Here is a 19198-nt window from a genome sequence, read left to right on the forward strand (position 1 = left end):
GTAAAAATACTGGACACCCCTGCAGTCAAAGGGTGTGCTTCCACCTAGTTGCGCCACTTAGTTGGGTGATGGTATATGTGTGTTCACCCATTTTAATGTTGCTTGTTCTGGTGTGTAAGACTTGGGCTTAAAATATCGACATGGGGCAGTGGGGAGACTGTATTATATGCTGTCTTTATCACTAGTATTTTTACAGCCTTCAGTAGCAAGTACACTTTGTCCATTTACTTTGTATCACTGAAAAGTTGTACATAATGTTCATCGACGTTGCACAGAATTACATTTTTTTAACTGTGCTGATACCTTGGTGCCTGATGCTATGGTTGCTTAAACTGGTATCTCTCTAGGAGCACCTTGGAGAGATCATTTTCTTTTCTTCTTTCTTCGTTCTTCAATGGCCCCAGGCTGGTGCATGTGTTGAGTGAAAAATTCATCTTTTTGCTTAAAGTTTTGACTTTTCACTATACTGCTAGCCTGGAAGAGAAGCAGAAGAAGTGCAAGAAGATCACAACCTGCTCCTACAGAGGTACCTTGGGCTGGTGCAGTTTTCTGCAAGAATGAGTCCCAACACAGGGTATCAGGTAAGTGATTATAACCACTGATGTGGGGCTAACATCTGGCAACCCCTGTGATTTCACCTTTCCTTCTCCTTTAACTTTGGACAGTGCATTTATTAGTTGACAATCAATCCTATTTTTGCATTCAGTATCATATTTGCACTAGGATTATAAAATATAATTACTGCTGGTTCTGTGGGTCACTGCAGTAACTGCAGTGATGTATATTGGCCTCTATTTTTGTGAATAGATAAGAATACATAAACAAAAACAACCCTTACAAAAGGTAAAGTGGTCCTGCCCAAAATAGCTTACAATCTAAAAGATGAGGCATAATTTTGTGGTTAATAACACTGGCAGATTAATGCCATAATTTATGCCTTGAAGTAGGTGCCCTTTTTTAAAGCCCTGACTTGGAGACAAGTTTTGGAAGCACAGAGACACCGTTTTACTCCAAGCAGAGCCTCCTGCAGTCCAGCAATCTGCATGTGGCTACCAAATCGCCAATCACCGCCCTTGTTTGGCATCCCCAAAGAACCTTTTCATGCTTGTGAGGCTCACCAACACCTTGTACAGTTCACACACCATATAGTTAGTTATCCAGGTAGAATCTCTTGTTTTTATTGCCGGGGCAGCGGGTGCATTTCAATGATTGGTCCAAGGTTTTGTTCCATAGCATCTGGAGGGCTTTCTCTTGTCTATCACCACTTTTTAGTATAGAAGCTTAGTATTATAAAGCAATATGGTGCTGAGTAAATAATCTTACATAGACTCAGTTAGACACCTACCCGCACTGATTAATAGGAGTGTTTGCTATTGGGATAAGACATTTTTGTACAAGGAGTGTTTGCAGGCACTTATTCTGCAAGAAGTTTTTGGCATGTTGCACTGACCAGCGTGGCGCACTTGGCAGGGAAAGTAATTGTTTAGTTGTTAATTCTGCAGCGTACAACAATGAAGATTTGTGTAACGCAGGGCACTCACATACAAAGTAATTGATACCAGAGCAACCATGAATGCCCTGTAGGTGAGGGAGGCAGCTGTAAGGTGCATAGGTACAAAGCAGTCACATTCTCCCCCCCCTTCTCTGCTGTGGTTACAATAAGGAAGTCCCCATGTTTCTGTTTCCTTTTGCATCTCTGTATTTAAAACAGGAAACTGCATGTTACTAACGCAGAAGAAGAAGAAGGGAACTTAGTGCACTCTGAACAAGTGCACTGCCTGTAAAGTGGAGTGCAGCTGAGAAGGGCCAGGGGTGCAGCAGGCACTGAGCAGGGGCCCTCTGCTAACACTGCATCTCACTGACACCACCGGACATGTCTTATATGTCCTACGGCTGGTACCATGGGAACATCACTCGCTCCAAAGCAGAGGATCTTCTCTCCCAGGCTGGCAAAGATGGGAGCTACCTCGTCCGGGACAGCGAGTCTGTTTGTCGTGCCTATGCACTGTGTGTCCTGTAAGTTTCATTGGATTCTGTCCAGGCACTGGCTGCCAGTGACAGTTATCATATTCTTAATGTTTCTGTTAGCAGAAGGGTGAACTAGGCTGGGCAATAGTGTTACTTATTTCCCATAACAATCAGCACTGAAGTAATCTGTATCCTTTGCATACGTCTGCGTAAGCCTCTGCTGTACAAGAATGAACCATCTTTGTTAGTAGAGTCATCACTAAGGTCCCCACTTGTCCCTTTGGGGCCCAATGCATATAGGGTATTTGGGATACCCTGTCAGAACTAGAGTAGGCAAAGTCAGAGATGGCATTTAGATATTAATATAGCAAGTATATATGAAACATTGTTATGCAGTTATTGTTTGATTGTATTTACGTCCCTTGTGCTCAATGTGTGACCTTCCAACATTGTTCCTTCTGAACTGTGTGCTGATGTGTGGGCAAACGTTATATGGCAAACTGTGATACATATAGATAATTTGGTGTCGTTATTCACACCTACCCACTTCTTTACATGTTTTGTTTTTTTAAAGAGTACACAAAAGATAAAAAGGGAATGTTGCCCTCCAGCTGCTGGGAGACAAGGGCAAGTGCCATTTCTTCACTACACTAAAACCTGTTCTGGTCAAGGGGAGAGGTGAAGCAGATGGCACACTGAGCAGTAGTTGTTAGTCAGCCATGTCATTTAATGTTTACTATAATTCTAGGGTATATTGCAATATATGGACAAACAATCCCTGTTTTAAGCTATCTTCGTGTCTTAATGTCCTATATATATATATATATATATATATAATTCACAATCGGTCCGCACTCCCTCCTCACTCACGTGTCGGGTAGTCTTTATGGGTGCTGCATCTGGTTGTTCCATGTATAAAATACTCCATGAGTTATGCGCACTCCGCATTGATAATGGGTGAGTGCAGAGCACCTCTTGTTTTTGTCTGTATTTAATGTGTTATATTTGCTGTGGAGAGATGAACATTATCTGTGTTATAAGCTGATTCTTTCTGTTGGCAGAAACCAGAGCTGTGTGCACACCTACAGGATTCTACAGAATGCCGAGCAGCAGCTGTCAGTGCAGGTCAGAGAATATTCCTTTTCTACACACCAGCACCTTCATTTGCCTTGAACGGGCGCTACAAAACTGCTCTCCTCCAGTTCTTTCTAAACCAGAATTTCTAGTATTCTCAGTTAGTTATTAGTCGTGAATGGTGGGCGCTGTAGTTCAGCAATTACTGGAGGGTGCCCTCAGATGATGACTGTGTATTTTCAAATATGATGGCATTTTCCAAGCTGAAACTGCACTAAGAGGGTTCCCAGATCTTCTGAGAAATCAGTGCCATGTCTGATAAAGGGAACCAGTGCAGCTAATTTTTCCCATGAGCTGGTAACCGTGACAGTGCTTCTAAAATGTGGGTTCCAGCTGCTATTGAAGAATAGCTACATAACATCACCAACTTGGTGCATGTACCATGGTACAGGTATGGGATTCGTTATCCGGAAACCCGTTATCCAGAAAGTTCCGAATTACAGAATGACCATCTCCTATAGACTCCATTATAAGCAAATAATTCTAATTTTTGAAAATTATTTCCTTTTTCTCTGTAATTATAAAACAGTACCTTGTACTTGATCCCAACTAAGACAGAATCCATCCTTATTGGAGGCAAAACAATCCTATTGGGTTTATTCATTATTTAAATGATTTTTAAGCTGACTTAGGGTACTGAGATCCAAATTACGGAAAGACCCCTTATCCAGTAAACCCCAGATCCCGAGCATTCTGGATCATAGGTCCCATACCTGTATGATCTTTTTACAATGATATAATCTAATTCTCAAAACTGTCATTTGTCCTTTGGCAGTTTGTGGACTACAACTCCCAGTATCCCTAAATAGGCAAAGACAGAAAGCCAATGAATGAAGTTCTTTGACTTGGACTAATCACAGATTTTTTTTCTGTTCCAGAGGCCAGAGACAGGAACTAAAATTGCAAGAGCCTTGTTCTGTTACACAGTGTAACACTGTTATTACATGGTTTGGCTGTGTTTCACATCCCTTTTACCCAAGGTTTTTTTTCTGTCACAAAATTATCTGCAACAAAATTGGGCAACCGGCAGATGTTGTGGACTGCAATGTCTTGCATAGTTGGGGCTTCTGGGAGTTAAAGTTAAAACCCATCTGGATATTAATTGATTTGTGATGCCTAATCTAGAGTATGGAATGTTGCAGAGGGAACGTTATAATGTTTAGTTCTGTGAAACCCACACATTCGGAATATTGTTAGGTATTACGACAAACAGAGCCACCATGTACGGTGGACAGGTAGAAGTCCTGTTAGGTCTCAGTTGGGGCCCACACACACACACATGCACAACACACATATGTTACTATCATATTTGGAGAGTGATCAAAACGTAGGCTAAAATGCAGGGGGAGGAGGGCAGGGGTATAACTATAGAGCAGGGATCCACAACCTCTTTTAACTGTGAGCCACATTCAAATGTAAAAAGAGTTGGGGAGCTGCACAAGCCTGAAAGATTTATCTGGGAGTGCTAAGTAAGGGCTGTGATTGGTTATTTGGTAGCCCCAATGTGGACTGGCAACCCAGAGGAGACTGAACAACTGGTTTTTATGCAGCCAAAACTTGACTCTAAGCCTGAAATCCAAAAATAAGCACTTTTTTTTAGGCCACTGGGAGGTTGGTGAGCAACATGTTGCTCCCAAGCCATTAGTTGGAGACCACTGCTATAGAGTAAGCAGACCCTGGCTTTCTGTGCGCCACAGGAGGTATAGGGATCCCCATGGGTACTGACTCATAAAACATTAGAAAAGTGTGAAGTATATGACTGGGGAGGCTACACAATGAAGGCTTTTAGGCCTGCCTAAAGCTTTATTATTCTCTGGCTATGGTAAAATGATTTGAGTAGGTTCTTTAATGGCTGTGCTTTGGTTTCACTTCTCCATATACTTATGTGTGCTTTGCATTCAGTGATACCATGCCGCACATCCAAAATGATGGGTAAGGGTGTTTTTTATTTATCATTTGGGTATGTGTGTGCTTTGCCTTTCCTGATTGTAACATGTAACAAATTCAATAGTATGATGAATAAGGGGTTAATGCCTATATACAGTATATAGTTTATATAAGGTTGGAATCAGCCTAAAGGACTGATAGCAGCAGGTGAAATAGGCCCATGTATGGCCACAATAAGGGTTGATCCCTTTAGAACTTGTGTATAAGGGTGCAAATTTCTGTGTTTGTAAAAAGTATTTACAGAAAAATTTTGCATGAAAATTTGTGCTTTCAGGGCAGAACTAGGGGTAGGCAGAAGATACATGGTCCTAGGATGCAGCGTTGGAGGGAGACATGTACCTCTGCTGATGCTAACTGATTTTGCACTTTACTTTTAGTTGACAATTGGGGAGCGGTCGTGGGGGAAGAGTTAGAGGGTAAGAGAAAGTTGTTGGGGGTGGTCAAGAGGCTGAGAGTTGTGGGGTGGAGATGAAAGATGGAGTTGCCGAGTGGGGGGGGGAGTTTACCAAGGGGGAGCAAATGGTGCTTGAGGCCTGCTTTAGGCACCCTTTCTTATTGGGCCGGCTCTGTGTGCAATACAAAGTGACACCCAAGTCACAATAAGGATTTATACTGCTTTATCCAAAATTGGTTGTTGTAGGTTACTGCCCAGTGTAGATTTGACCAGTATTGAGGCCCACATATGTGTGTGCAGCCTAAACATTCATTTATAATAGGCTCTTTATATATTAGAATGAGGGGTAAATGTAGAGATTGATCATTAAGGGTCTTCTTGCATAATGCACATGAACACAATTATTTTACAGAGACCTTGACATTTAACAACTGTCACTTGCTGTTTTTTCTTCCTCATTTCCAAACCACAGTAATTTTGCTTGTTAAATTTAGTCATGCACGCAGAAACAGAAGTTAGAAAAAATGACAGGTGTGAAAATATAAGTGTTTTTATGCTGTTTTTTGTCCTTGCAACAACGTTATTAAACTAATATATATGGGTACAAATGGTAACTTCTGAGCTGCTTTAAGTCATTTTGACAGTTAAGGTAAAATTGCTTGATTGCCCTATGCTGCCCCTTTTTATGTCTCCTTGGTGGCCTGCAGGTCCTTTTCTTATCCTACTGCTAAATCCAAAGAGCAAAAGCCAACTTAGTCAAAGTGCCCCCCTTGCCTGATGGTCCAAATGCCCCTTGTTAATCTTGCTGCTTTGTTGATGCCATATGTGCCTAGGTTACATCGTGATCGTTAGAAAAAGTCTGCCTTCTCAGGAAATTTGGAGAATGTTGTGCAATACCATGCATAAATCCTAAATTAAAATTGCACTCCTCCAAGAATTGGGGGAAGTGGTTTAAGTATGAGACACAAGTGCATTCCATGCCTATTTTTCTATGGTGCTCAGTTTTGTTTGCAATTTTCGTTTTAAAAGACACAATAACACCATCAAATGAAAGTGTTTTAAAGAAATTAAAATATAATGTACTGTTGCCCTGCATCCGGTGTGTTTACTTTAGAAACCTTACTATAGTTTTATAAAGAAGCTACTAAGTAGCCTTGAAACAGCCATTCAAAGGAGAAAAGGCTTTAGTTACATAGCAGATAAGCTCTGTAGAATATAATGATGTTCTACAGAGTGTATCTGTTATTTGCTATTTAAGCCGTGCCTTTTAGGCCTATTTCACTTGCCTCTATAGCTACACAGTAGCCTGTTTATATAAATTACAGTAGTGTTTTTGAAGCTAACAGTACAAAACAACAGTACATTCTATTTTAATTACCTTAAAACAATTTTATTTTTGGTGTCTTTTTTTACTGTGCCTTTAAGGGGGATGTTCAAGCAAAATCTTTCATTTATTAAAGAAATTGTTTATTTCCATAAAATTAATGCGCTAAGTGACTGCCTGATATTGTGTTCAGTGCTGATCGGGAAGTCAGGACAGTGTGGTTTCAAGCACTACTACACATGTCCCATCTCTCCCTATAGCTCAAACCCTATTGGCTGGTTGTTATGATTAATACTATTCAAATAATAGAAAGGGCATATCCAGTAGCTTTGAAGGCTAATTTCATGTTGCCTAGCTCTGCATCAGCATAGTTAGAGTCGGTAATGGTGACCCCCTTCTCAAGAGTGATGGCTTGAACTTGATGATTGGGTAAGTGGTACCACTATTTGCTAATATTATGGAAGCAAGAAATTTCTGTTAATTAAAGTTATCTGGAAAAAGATTTGTTTTGACAAGTTTTGGTAATACTTTGCTAGAGTTGAATATCCCCCTTTAATGATAATAAAAGGGTTCATTGGTAGACATTAGACTGCTCCTCTGCCATCTTTTCTAACCCTTGGATTTTTGCTGTGGTTCTGAGCTATTTGTGCTTATGCACAGCCTAGAGAGGGATCCCTGGGAGAGAAGATTGTGGAATGGTGCTCACTACCATAGTACCCTGGAACCTAGCGTTTTTATTTATTTTAGTGATTAACCCTTTCCTTTGTGTGCTATTGGCCATTAAAGCTCTACAGAAGCACTGAGCTCTAACACCTCAGCAAATTGTTAGATCCCTGAAAATAAGTCAGAAATATTAAGACAATGAAATTTAATTAGGTGGCTTAAAGATTTTGCATGAGGGATCTTTTGCATGAGGGATCTTTTGCATGAGGACCTAAATAAATCAGCCATACAGTGGACAGTGGTATTTGTGGACTTTTTTGTGGGTTTTGTTCATGGTTTTTTAGATACCTTGCATTTTTTGTTTGTAGAAAGAAATTGCAGCAGTACTCTGGAATGGTGAGATCAAAAGTGATTTTATTTGTGGAACAAGTCAGTGATCTTTTGTTAGTGGATTGCATTTTCTGTCCTGCACCTCTCTCTTTTGAAAGTTAGCTTTCAGTATGGTTGCTGTACTTACTCGCCTTCTTGCTTTGCTCTTGCTTCACAATCTGCATTAGTTGCTGGGGCTAATGACCCTAACAACCAGATAGCACTTTTATTTTCACTTTGGAGAGCAGCAGAAGAGAAACACAGGTGATTCAGATATCACAACCTGGAGCCCATTCCAAAACAGAGTTTGCTCTCATGTGCATAGAGGAAACATTGAACACTGTCTTAATAGCCAATGCAGCTGGTCCTGTTACGATATACAGTAACTAGTCATGTAGTATTATATACGTCTTGTCTAGGGGAGAGTCTATTGCATTCACCTGTTCTGCACCCCTCCACACACTTCCTTATCAAAAATAATATTGCAGTGTTCTGTTCCACAATACTCGCCTCATCAGCAATTTGTTGTGATAAATGACTTGCCAGTTGCAGGTATTATCCTACATATATTCCCCGAATCACCGCACCAACAGGCAGCAAGTGACTTTCTTGCCAGGTACAGTGTCTCCAGCAACATTAAAAATAGCCACAAGCCTGTTCTTGGTACAGTAGCAATTTGCTCTTCTTATCAATGTTCCTTTATAAAGAAGCAAGGTTTTCCATGATGCAATGCAAAACGAATAAGGGAAGTCAGGTGCAGCTGAAAACAGACAGACTCAAAGGTCTTTTTACCCTTTCATTGCCAGACTATTTGGCGCTTCTGGTACTTTTATTGCCCAACAGTTTTTGAACATTTTGAACTCTTTTGCTTTAGAGGCCTTTCCTTGGGAGGATTGTTACCAGAAAAATGATATATTGTTTTTTCAGGACAACCTAAGCTTAAAAATGTTTGTGTAATTCTACTTCTGTAACAAGATATAGGCTTCTATACAAAAAATTAAAAAAAAACATTCTCCATAATATAAACAGATACTGGTGTAGGACCCGTTATCCAGAATGCTCGGGACCAAGGGTATTCTGGATAAGGGGTCTTTCTGTAATTTGGATCTCCATACCTTAAGTCTACTAAAAAATCAATAAAACATAAATTAAACCCAATAGGATTGTTTTGCATCCAATAAGGATTATTTATATCTTAGTTGGGGTCAATTACAAGGTACTGTTTTATTACTACAAAGAAAAACACTTTAAAAATTCTGAATTATTTGATTAAAATGGAGTCTATGGGATATGGGCATTCCGTAATTCAGAGCTTTCTGGATAATGGGTTTCCGGATAAGGGATCCCATACCTGTATATAAGAAACATAAATGATTTGATGCTTGAGCACTGCTCCAGAAAGCTGCATACTTTAGATTTCAAGGCCAAAAATTCAATTTACAGCAGGTTTACCCTAGAAACCTATACATATATATAGTTGAAATGCTTTACTAGAATTTTTATAAAAGCTTAAAATATTGCATTGTACAGCATCTTATCTCCTACAGGTCATAAGCAAATTAGATAAAACATCCTAATTATGAATGCCAGGGGGTATTTTCTGAAAGTACACATTCCCCTAAGTCCAAAATGGGTACCCATGTCTTTCTACTACAAAGTACCGAGCCGCAGAGCTTTTTTAAAATTGGCAATTTTGATGACATTTCCAAAAATTACCCCAAAGCTTCCACTTTGCAGCATCTTATCTTCTTCATGTCAATAGGTACCAAGATAAAACATTCTTAATATGAACGCCAGGGGTCCACTGATTAATCTGATGCCCAATGTGGCATATAGGGGCATAAAGGTGAAGATACCCTATAAGATCATCATCATTTCTGTCATTTCAGCTCCTGGAAAATCATAATTTTATGTGGGGTGAAGTTACAAAATAAAGCTCACCCCAAAAAAAAAAATATATATATTTTCAGAAAGTCCAAAATGGGTGCACATGTCTTTCTACTCTAATGTACCAAGCTGCTAATCTTTCCTAAAATTGGCGATCTTTACAAAAATCACCTCAAAGCTTTCATTTTGCAACATCTTATTTCCCACATATCATTAGGCACCAAGATAAGACATCATTAATATGAATGCTGGGGGTCCAGTGAACAATTTGATGCCCAATGTGCATAGGTTTATCAAAGCACATGGCACACTGCCAAATACACCTTGTGCATGCTAATTTCATAGCTTACATTTACCTAATTCATAAACACACAGCCAGGTTTATGTGGGGTAAAAGTTGCAACAAAGTAGGGTGACCCCTGGAAACCATATAGTTTGGAAAGTACACAGATAGACAAATCCAAAATCGGTAAATAGTTCTTTCCCCAAACTACCAAACAGCAGAGCTTTCTAAAAGTTTGTGGTTTTTATAGCATTTCTGAAAATGACCTAAAAATGTATCTCACACAATTTCTTACATACAAAGGCACCCCAAATATGAATGCTAGAGGTCGAATGCCCAATATGCATGAACCCCAAATGAAAATGGTGCATATAGATTTTTCTCACCATATAGTTTTCTTTATTTTTTGTGGGTTTTTCAGTTATGTAGCTTTTTGCAGCTCTCTAGTTTGGAGTTTCAGTATCTATCTGGTTGCTAGGGTTTTGTTTACCTTAGCAATCAGGCAGTGCTTTAAATGACTGGAAAATGAATAGGAGAGGGGCTGAATAGAAAAATAAAGAATAAAAATTAATATTAAATATTATATTAAAATTGTTAGCTCGTTTTTTGCCTGCTGGGGTCAGTGACCCCCATTTGAAAAAATAAATAATGAAGACCAGTTGCAAAGTTGCTAGGAATAGGACATTCTATAACATACTCAAAGTTATTGTAAAGGTGAACCACCCCTTTAAGGTGTAGAAATGAAAGATTAGGCTGTGCCACACTGGGGAAACAGGATGCTACTGCCATCCTTATGGTGTCTGGTTTTCTGTGAGACAGAGGAGTTGTCACTTTCTGGATTATTATGATAAAATCCATTTTAGCCAGCGACAACACCTTAACTTAACTGGCTCCTGATAATATTGACCCTAGGTGCTTGTGTGTTGAATTGATGTGAATGTACTGTAAAAAGTCATTGGTGCTAAATAAATAAAGAGTATCTATAAATAACTAGGAACTGTACTACTAAATAATTCCTTGTTATTGCAACACTATTTAAAGCATCAGAGCACTCACATAATATAATTCCTGAAAAACAGCAGTCAATAGTAACTGATATGCTCTTATTTAAAGGGATACTGACATCATATCATTCATAAGTAAGCTTAGGTTAGACAAGCTGAGCTGAGGGTAAATTTTGGGACATTTTCAGGAAAAGTAAAATGTTTTTATGAACAAATCATTATCACTTTTAAGCTGGCCATATAATATAAGATACACTCATTTAGTGAGGTTGCTACATGAGCAAATCTTGCCCCTGATATGCCCACCACTGCCAACTGTCCCATGTCTCATTGCCTTTAATGTAAAAATCTCTCCAGAAACCCTACCACAACCCTAAGACAAAAAAAAGTTTTTGTTAAAAAGATATATCATAACTACCAGCAGTGCAGTCCATCCCCTATATGTAATAAAATGCACTAAGCTTGCCCAGGAACAGTAACCCATAGTAACCAATAAGATATTTGCTTTAAAACAGGTGACCTGCTGAATGCTTCCTGCTGATTGGTTGCTATGGGTTACTGCTCCTGGACAGACTTAGGGGCACATTTACTAATCCACGAACGTCCGAATGTGTTTTTTTTCGTAATGATCTGTATTTTTGCGACTTTTTTCGTCGCCGTCGTGATTGTTTCGTATTTTGCGCGACTTTTTCGTCGCCGTTACGACTTAATCGTATATTTTCCACGACTTTTTTGCCGCTGTCGCGAAAAATTCGGATTGGTTTTTCTGCCGTTTACTATAGCGCAATACGAAAAAATCACGGCAGCGACAAAATAATTGTGCAAAATACGATAAAGTTGCGACGGCGCCGAAAAAGTCGCGACAAATACGAAACAATCACGACGGCGACGAAAAAAATAACTAAATTTTCGTTTCCAATACGTTTTTTTCCCATTCGGGATTCGGATTCGAGGATTAGTAAATCTGCCCCTAAGTGTCTTTTATTACATAACCCCACATGTTTCCTAGCTTGGGAACCTTACTATCACGTATGCAGTATGACATTTTAAAAGTCCAGTGCAGCAGATGTTTCTATGGGCTGACTTTGTCTGGGAATACATGTCTTTCCTGATACATTGGAAGCCAAATACAGTGCAAGCTTGTAATAATGTACTCCGTCTAACCCCTACTTCACATGTCTCCTGCGCCTGAAGATGAGGAAGTGGTATGAATGCCTTCGCTGTTTGCAGTAGGTGTAATAACCACATACAGCTTAATACAGGGTTACAGTGTGTATTCATTAAAGGGGAAGTTACTTTTACATGAAATTATCATGCCTATCTGACAATGTTCAGTGCTGGAGGGAGGGGGGGCACAAAAGTACTGATAGTCTGAAATTGGAATTACAGCAGATTTTAGTTTACACCTAATTCAAAAAAGTTTTACTAGTTTCAGAATGAATTCACCCCCTGCTCCAAAATGTTTTTTTTACATTAAAAAGTTTAGCAAAAGGGTTTCCACCAATTTCATTCCATCTTTCTGCATATGGCATTTTTAACAGAGGATAATGCAGATAAAGAGGTCGTTCACCTTTGAATTAACTTTTAGTTTGATGTAGAGTGTGCTATTCTGAACCAATTTGCAACTGGTCTTCATTATTTCATTACTTAGCTTTTTGTTCAGCAGCTCTTTAGTTTGGAATTTCAGCAGGGTCCAATTTGGCCTAGCAACCAGGTAGACGTTTGAAGAAGGGTAAGAAAGTAATAAAAAGCAACAATAACATTGTAGCCGTACAGAAGAAAAGTTTATGGGTGCTGGGGTCAGTGACCCTTATTTGAAAGCTAGAAAGAGTCATAACAGGAAAGCAAATAATTAAAATATATATATATAAAATAAAAAATGAATACTAATTCAGAAAATTCTGACAGATCTGAGTAACCCTCTTGGAGCATAAAAGGGTTGTACAATTTGGCAGGTCTTCCAGTATGTACAGAGGCAGGATGTAGTGGCAGCAGCTGCACCTTGTATTTCCCCCGCTGTGCAGAGAAATCTCCAAAAACGTATATGTGCCGGAAGGCCTCTCTGTAGATGTACAGCTGAGTTTCTCTGGGTCGCTTCTGACTCCAGTCCATCGTACATTGTAATACAATATAATATTTACTTGTTGCTGTGGTGTCTGTGGCTAGTGTGTGGGTATGATGGGCAACTTCAGTATAAACAGTATGTGGTTAGACTGGATTCTATCATAGGAATATGAAGTCAAGTGATATGCACACAGCACTCCTTTGTACAGTGTGCTGCATGGGATCTACGCTTGCACATTTCAGATAGGATACACTGGGCTCTGATATTTCAGACAGAGAAATAAATGATTTTTAAAAAAGGATAAAGTTGTACAGTATTAGAACAGCTTCTCCATTTCTCCAGTTGTTTATCCATCTCATTATTTTTTTAAATGCCCACCCACAACAAAACCACCAAATACACCCGCAGAAGTGACTATAACATGGTCTAGATGCACAACTAAAGTTATTGATCAATACAGAAAAATATTTTATGACCCCAGAATTATTATATTTATTGGTGACACCATGTGCCTTCTATACTCCTTGATACTTCATCCCAGCCACTGGGTGTAATGCCCCTAAAGGGTATGTTAGCACAATTACGTAAGCAGCTATAGGTACACAGGTCCATTAAGGCCATTATTAATGATCTCATATGAAGACTTCATAGTATCGCTTCCATATCATGACCAACATCAACATTTGTATGATACATGCACAAGCAGTCTTGGACTGGCCCTCCAGGATACCAGGAAAACTCCTGGTGGGCCCTCCTGCTCCTGACCATTTGGCCTGCTTCATGGTCATTCCCTATTTATGAATTGGAAGAAAGAGGAGAAATAAATGGAAGAATAGATGCTAGCATGTAAATAACAGAGACTAGAAGAATAAAGAGGTTGGGGAGGAAAGGAGGAAAAATAGTTTGGAGAGTGGGCCTATGGTCCAGACTCTAAGGCAAGGGTGGGCAAACTTTTAGGCTCAGGGGCCACATTGACTTTTTAAATTTGACAGGCCGGGCCAGTGCTTACATGCAGACTTGACGCCAAGTCTCGCGTGATGAGACTTGCGGAGTCAGGACAAGGCGGGCCGTAGTTTGCCCACCCCTGGTCTATGGTTTTCTGGTGGGCCCCTGAGGTCCCAGTCCGACACTGACCTATGATATCACATACTTACCAAGGACATCTATATATACATACCAGTCGACATCTACGTCATATACTGTATAATCTTTTCCATATACAGCGATTAACATTTATATCATAGGTATGGACCTATTAACATACATACGAAAGGCATAGTTATCAATATCCATATAATATACCATTATCAGCCTTACAGTATGTGCACTTATCAGCAGCCATGTTATTGCTAGTTTCTCATGCACCATACATTCTGTGTTGTATCCTGAGGCACTTATGAGTTTATTAATTTCAACCTTTCTATGTTGATCCCAGAATTCCCACACAGTTAAGCCACATGGTGTCCTTCTAGCTACAGAGATGCATGTTTCCTGTAACCTGTGTGCTCGTGTATGCACGAGCAAGGGGTAGTTCACCTTTAAATGAACTCTTAGTTTGATGTTGACATTCATATTCTAAGACTGTTTGAAATTGGTTTTCCTTTTTTCATTTTTTGTGGTTTATGAATTATTTAGCTTTTTGTTCAGCAGCTCTCGAGTGTGGCATTTTAACAACTATCTGATTGCTATAGTCCAGTTTAACTTAGCAACTGGGTAGTAGTTTAATTTAGAGATTGGAATATTAATATGGGCTTGAACAGAAAGAGAAGTAATAAGAAGTAACAATAACAATAGAACTACATTCTTATAGAGCAATAGTTTTTTTGGCTGCCGGGATCAGTGACCCCAATTTGAAAGCTGGAAAGATGCAGAAAAAGAATACAAATAATTAAAGTTAAGATTAATTGATTAATTGCTAGAAATAGGACATTATATAACATATTAAAAGTTGCCTTAAAAGTGAACAACACCTTTTAGGGCAGTAGGCCAAGGTTGATAATATGGAGACTAACAAGCAGCCCATTGCACATTTATTATAGCTACCAGCACATCTCACCATAGGAAGTCATGTAATCTGATTACCCCTACAATCTCTCCCTACTTTTGTTCCCTTATTGCAGTCCCTATCACTTTCCTCCTAAATCTCTCAGTTTGCACACAACCCAATTAGGGCTTCTGAGCACTGCCTTTTTATTTAGCCTCAAAACAGAGCACTACAGTGTCTAAAACCACCTCTAGGGCTGAATTTAATTGATACTGATAACTGTTTGTGCCAGGGTTTTTTCCATACAAAAGATTCTGCCATATTTGCTGCCTTACAACCTGTAGCAACAAGGCAAATCTGGAATTAGCACTTGAGCCTTGAGCTGCGGTAATTCCAGGGATGCACCGAAAACATACAATGGACTTAAGTTCAGTGCATGAACCACAGATACCATTATTAACACCATTTGGGGAAAGTGGCACCATTCGTACCCAAAGGCAATAAGGAAAACATGCACTGCAAATTGCATGGAAATTCTGGGGAAAGAAGGTACATTGTGGGTAAAAGATATGGCCGTTTGTGTCTGAATTTATACTTTGCACAAAGCCCTTTAGTGCCCATAGAAGCAAAGGTTTTCATTGCAGTTGAATGTGAGGACCATGAGGTTATTTTACTATTTAATATATTGTCAAGCAACACGTTTACTTATGGTGGCACTGTTTCCCTTTCATACGTGGTGCACTGCCCCACATGGCTGCCTGGTCCAGCTAAGGGGCCCTTACAGTGCAGAACACACTACACAGGGGCTTTTATGACAAAGTCTGTGGGGTAATATTCCCCAGGGATACTTTTCCCTGGGGACCACAGTGTAATCATGTCATCTTCCTGGGAAATGGGGACTAACGGGAACCTTAATGTAACCCTCATCTGCAGAAAGACTGTGACCATCCTAAGGCTTGGATCTGATCAGTACAATGATTCGGTCACACACCAATTCCTTACCACTTAGTGATATCTTATTTATGCATTTTTTATTTCACCTTTCGTTTACCACAGACCATGACATTTTCTGTTGGCATTATGGTCATGCATTAGAAATGCAGTAACCTTAGATGATTACTTCATCTATATTTAATGTTTCTGATTTCATATATATTTCATGTTTCTATTTTTGCATTCAGTATTGTACTACATTATGGTAGAATGAAGAAAATTAAAAGGATGCAAAGGAAAATGTAAAGAGGCAGTAAGAGCATTCTCTTCTACTAGAATGTGCTACCAATATAGTGTAACAGTAACACCAAAAAATGCACTGCTGCCCTGCACTGGTAAAAGTTTTTCATTTGCTTCAGAAACACTACTATAGTTTATATAAATAAGCTGCTGGTTAGCCACAGGGACAGCCATTTAAGCTGGAAAAGTAGAAAAGGCTCAGGTTTCATAGCAGATACCAGATAAGCACTGAAGAAACACAATGGTATTTTACAGAGCTTATCTATTATCTGCTATGTAGCCTGTGCTATTTAGACATTTAAATAGCTACCCCCAGCAGCTTTGTTTATATAAACTATAATAATATTTCCGAAGCAAACATTAAACTTTTACCAGTGCAGGGTAACAGTATAGTATTTTTTATTGTAACTGTTCCTTTAATGTAGCAGCCAAAAGAGGAACTGATAGTGAAGCATTTTGCCCTCAGGTTTCCCACAATGATTTGAAGCAAATTGTGTCCCTGATGCATATTAGAAGTGAGAGAGAATAAAGTTCTGTGTGTAGGCTTCCTCTTGGACTCCTATGCTGGTGGTGATGGGACCTTTTCTAGAGCCTAGACAATATGGCTTCTTTCCATGAATGAGATGAAGAATAGTGATACTGTATGAGTTGTAGTTAGTAGTAGGGCAGAAAGCCAACCAACTGAATCTCCACTGAGGAGATTTAGAGTTTCTATGAATGTGATAAAAAGGCATGGCTTCATCACCACGTCAGTTCTGCCTATTTTTTTCCATGTATTGGACCAGTTATAAAATAGACATAGACATAAAATAACATGCTCACAGGCTTCAGAGAAGCCTGTGAGCATATTAGACACCATAGGTCTGAATTACAAGGTCTCATTCCTCTACAATGCAGTTTTTTCCCCCCCAGAATTGGCATTGTGGTCGCAATGAGTGATGCTCTCCAGTTGCACTGCATCTGATGCAGATGTGTCCAACATTAATGCAACTGTGTGCACATTTTGTCGCATGCAGCGTGCATTGGATGTGCTTTATATCCACATCTCACACACACTTGCAGGACCCCTGTCCCATATGTATGCTCTTGCAGAGTGCCAGTATCCATTCCTGGGGCTCCCTGCTCAATAGGGACTGTTACCCATTCTGTGGTGACTGTATGTACAGTGCCCGAGCTTTCTATGTAGGCCCTGCGATGGCCTACACCTAAATACTTCTTTCCCTCTCTAGCGCACACTTCACCTCAGAGATAGTTAGCAAGGACAACAAGCTGCCCTTACGAATTAGCCCTCTCTACCATTCATTTCTGCAGGGAACTCCCTTGTTACTTCTGTCACTAGCTAGCCTAGGCACCAACTCCCCAGTGGGTCTGGCCACAAGGTCTTGTTGCTGCCTCTGATGTTTCCAGGCCAAAATGAGGACGTGCATTGGCAAGGCATATATAGACTTGCAAGTGGGCTCAGGGCCACCTGATGGCTAACCTGCATATAGCTTTATATATATTTACATTAATGAAATAAAAATATTTATTTCATCCTCTTACATGCAGCAGAGTGTGATCTGAAATGGAATGCGGGAAGAATTGAGCAACACTGAGTGCAACTATAGAGAAGTGCAGGGAGTGTATTTTGACACAAGTAGTGCACAGTTCACTGTGGGATAAAGTGCAGGAGTGCAACTGCGCTTGCAAATGTTAATGAGCGCTAAAGAGTCTGCATGCATGTAATAGAAAAGCAAGGCTTCATCACCAGGCCAGTGGTATCTAGCAATGTCCACTTATATACAGTGGCTTGCAAAAGTATTCGGCCCCCTTGAACTTTTCCACATTTTGTCACATTACAGCCACAAACATGAATCAATTTTATTGGAATTCCACGTGAAAGACCAATACAAAGTGGTGTACACGTGAGAAGTGGAACGAAAATCATACATGATTCCAAACATTTTTTACAAATAAATAACTGCAAAGGGGGGTGTGCGTAATTATTCAGCCCCCTTTGGTCTGAGTGCAGTCAGTTGCCCATAGACATTGCCTGATGAGTGCTAATGACTAAATAGAGTGCACCTGTGTGTAATCTAATGTCAGTACAAATACAGCTGCTCTGTGACGGCCTCAGAGGTTGTCTAAGAGAATATTGGGAGCAACAACAGCATGAAGTCCAAAGAACACACCAGACAGGTCAGGGATAAAGTTATTGAGAAATTTAAAGCAGGCTTAGGCTACAAAAAGATTTCCAAAGCCTTGAACATCCCACGGAGCACTGTTCAAGCGATCATTCAGAAATGGAAGGAGTATGGCACAACTGTAAACCTACCAAGACAAGGCCGTCCACCTAAACTCACAGGCCGAACAAGGAGAGCGCTGATCAGAAATGCAGCCAAGAGGCCCATGGTGACTCTGGACGAGCTGCAGAGATCTACAGCTCAGGTAGGGGAATCTGTCCATAGGACAACAATTAGTCGTGCACTGCACAAAGTTGGCCTTTATGGAAGAGTGGCAAGAAGAAAGCCATTGTTAACAGAAAACCATAAGACGTCCCGTTTGCAGTTTGCCACAAGCCATGTGGGGGACACAGCAAACATGTGGAAGAAGGTGCTCTGTTCAGATGAGACCAAAATGGAACTTTTTGACCAAATTGCAAAACGCTATGTGTGGCGGAAAACTAACACTGCACATCACTCTGAACACACCATCCCCACTGTCAAATATGGTGGTGGCAGCATCATGCTCTGGGGGGGCTTCTCTTCAGCAGGGACAGGGAAGCTGCTCAGAGTTGATGGGAAGATGGATGGAGCCAAATACAGGGCAGTCTTGGAAGAAAACCTCTTGGAGTCTGCAAAAGACTTGAGACTGGGGCGGAGGTTCACCTTCCAGCAGGACAACGACCCTAAACATAAAGCCATGGCAACAATGGAATGGTTTAAAACAAAACATATCCATGTG

General features: G+C 40.0%; 1 protein-coding gene across 1 annotated transcript in view; it reads left to right on the forward strand.

Moving 5' to 3' along the window:
• The first annotated feature begins 478 nt into the window (after nucleotides 1-478).
• The window catches only part of inpp5d (inositol polyphosphate-5-phosphatase D), a 62108-nt gene continuing 43388 nt past the window's right edge, over nucleotides 479-19198 (forward strand). The window contains exons 1-3 of the mRNA XM_031902565.1: nucleotides 479-581; nucleotides 1712-2016; nucleotides 3030-3093. Of these exons, the coding sequence (XP_031758425.1) occupies nucleotides 1874-2016; nucleotides 3030-3093 (207 nt within the window). The 5' untranslated portion in view covers nucleotides 479-581; nucleotides 1712-1873. The remainder of the gene's footprint in view (nucleotides 582-1711; nucleotides 2017-3029; nucleotides 3094-19198) is intronic.

The sequence above is a fragment of the Xenopus tropicalis genome, chromosome 5 (genome assembly GCF_000004195.4).
Source record: "Xenopus tropicalis strain Nigerian chromosome 5, UCB_Xtro_10.0, whole genome shotgun sequence".
NCBI lineage: Eukaryota > Metazoa > Chordata > Amphibia > Anura > Pipidae > Xenopus > Xenopus tropicalis.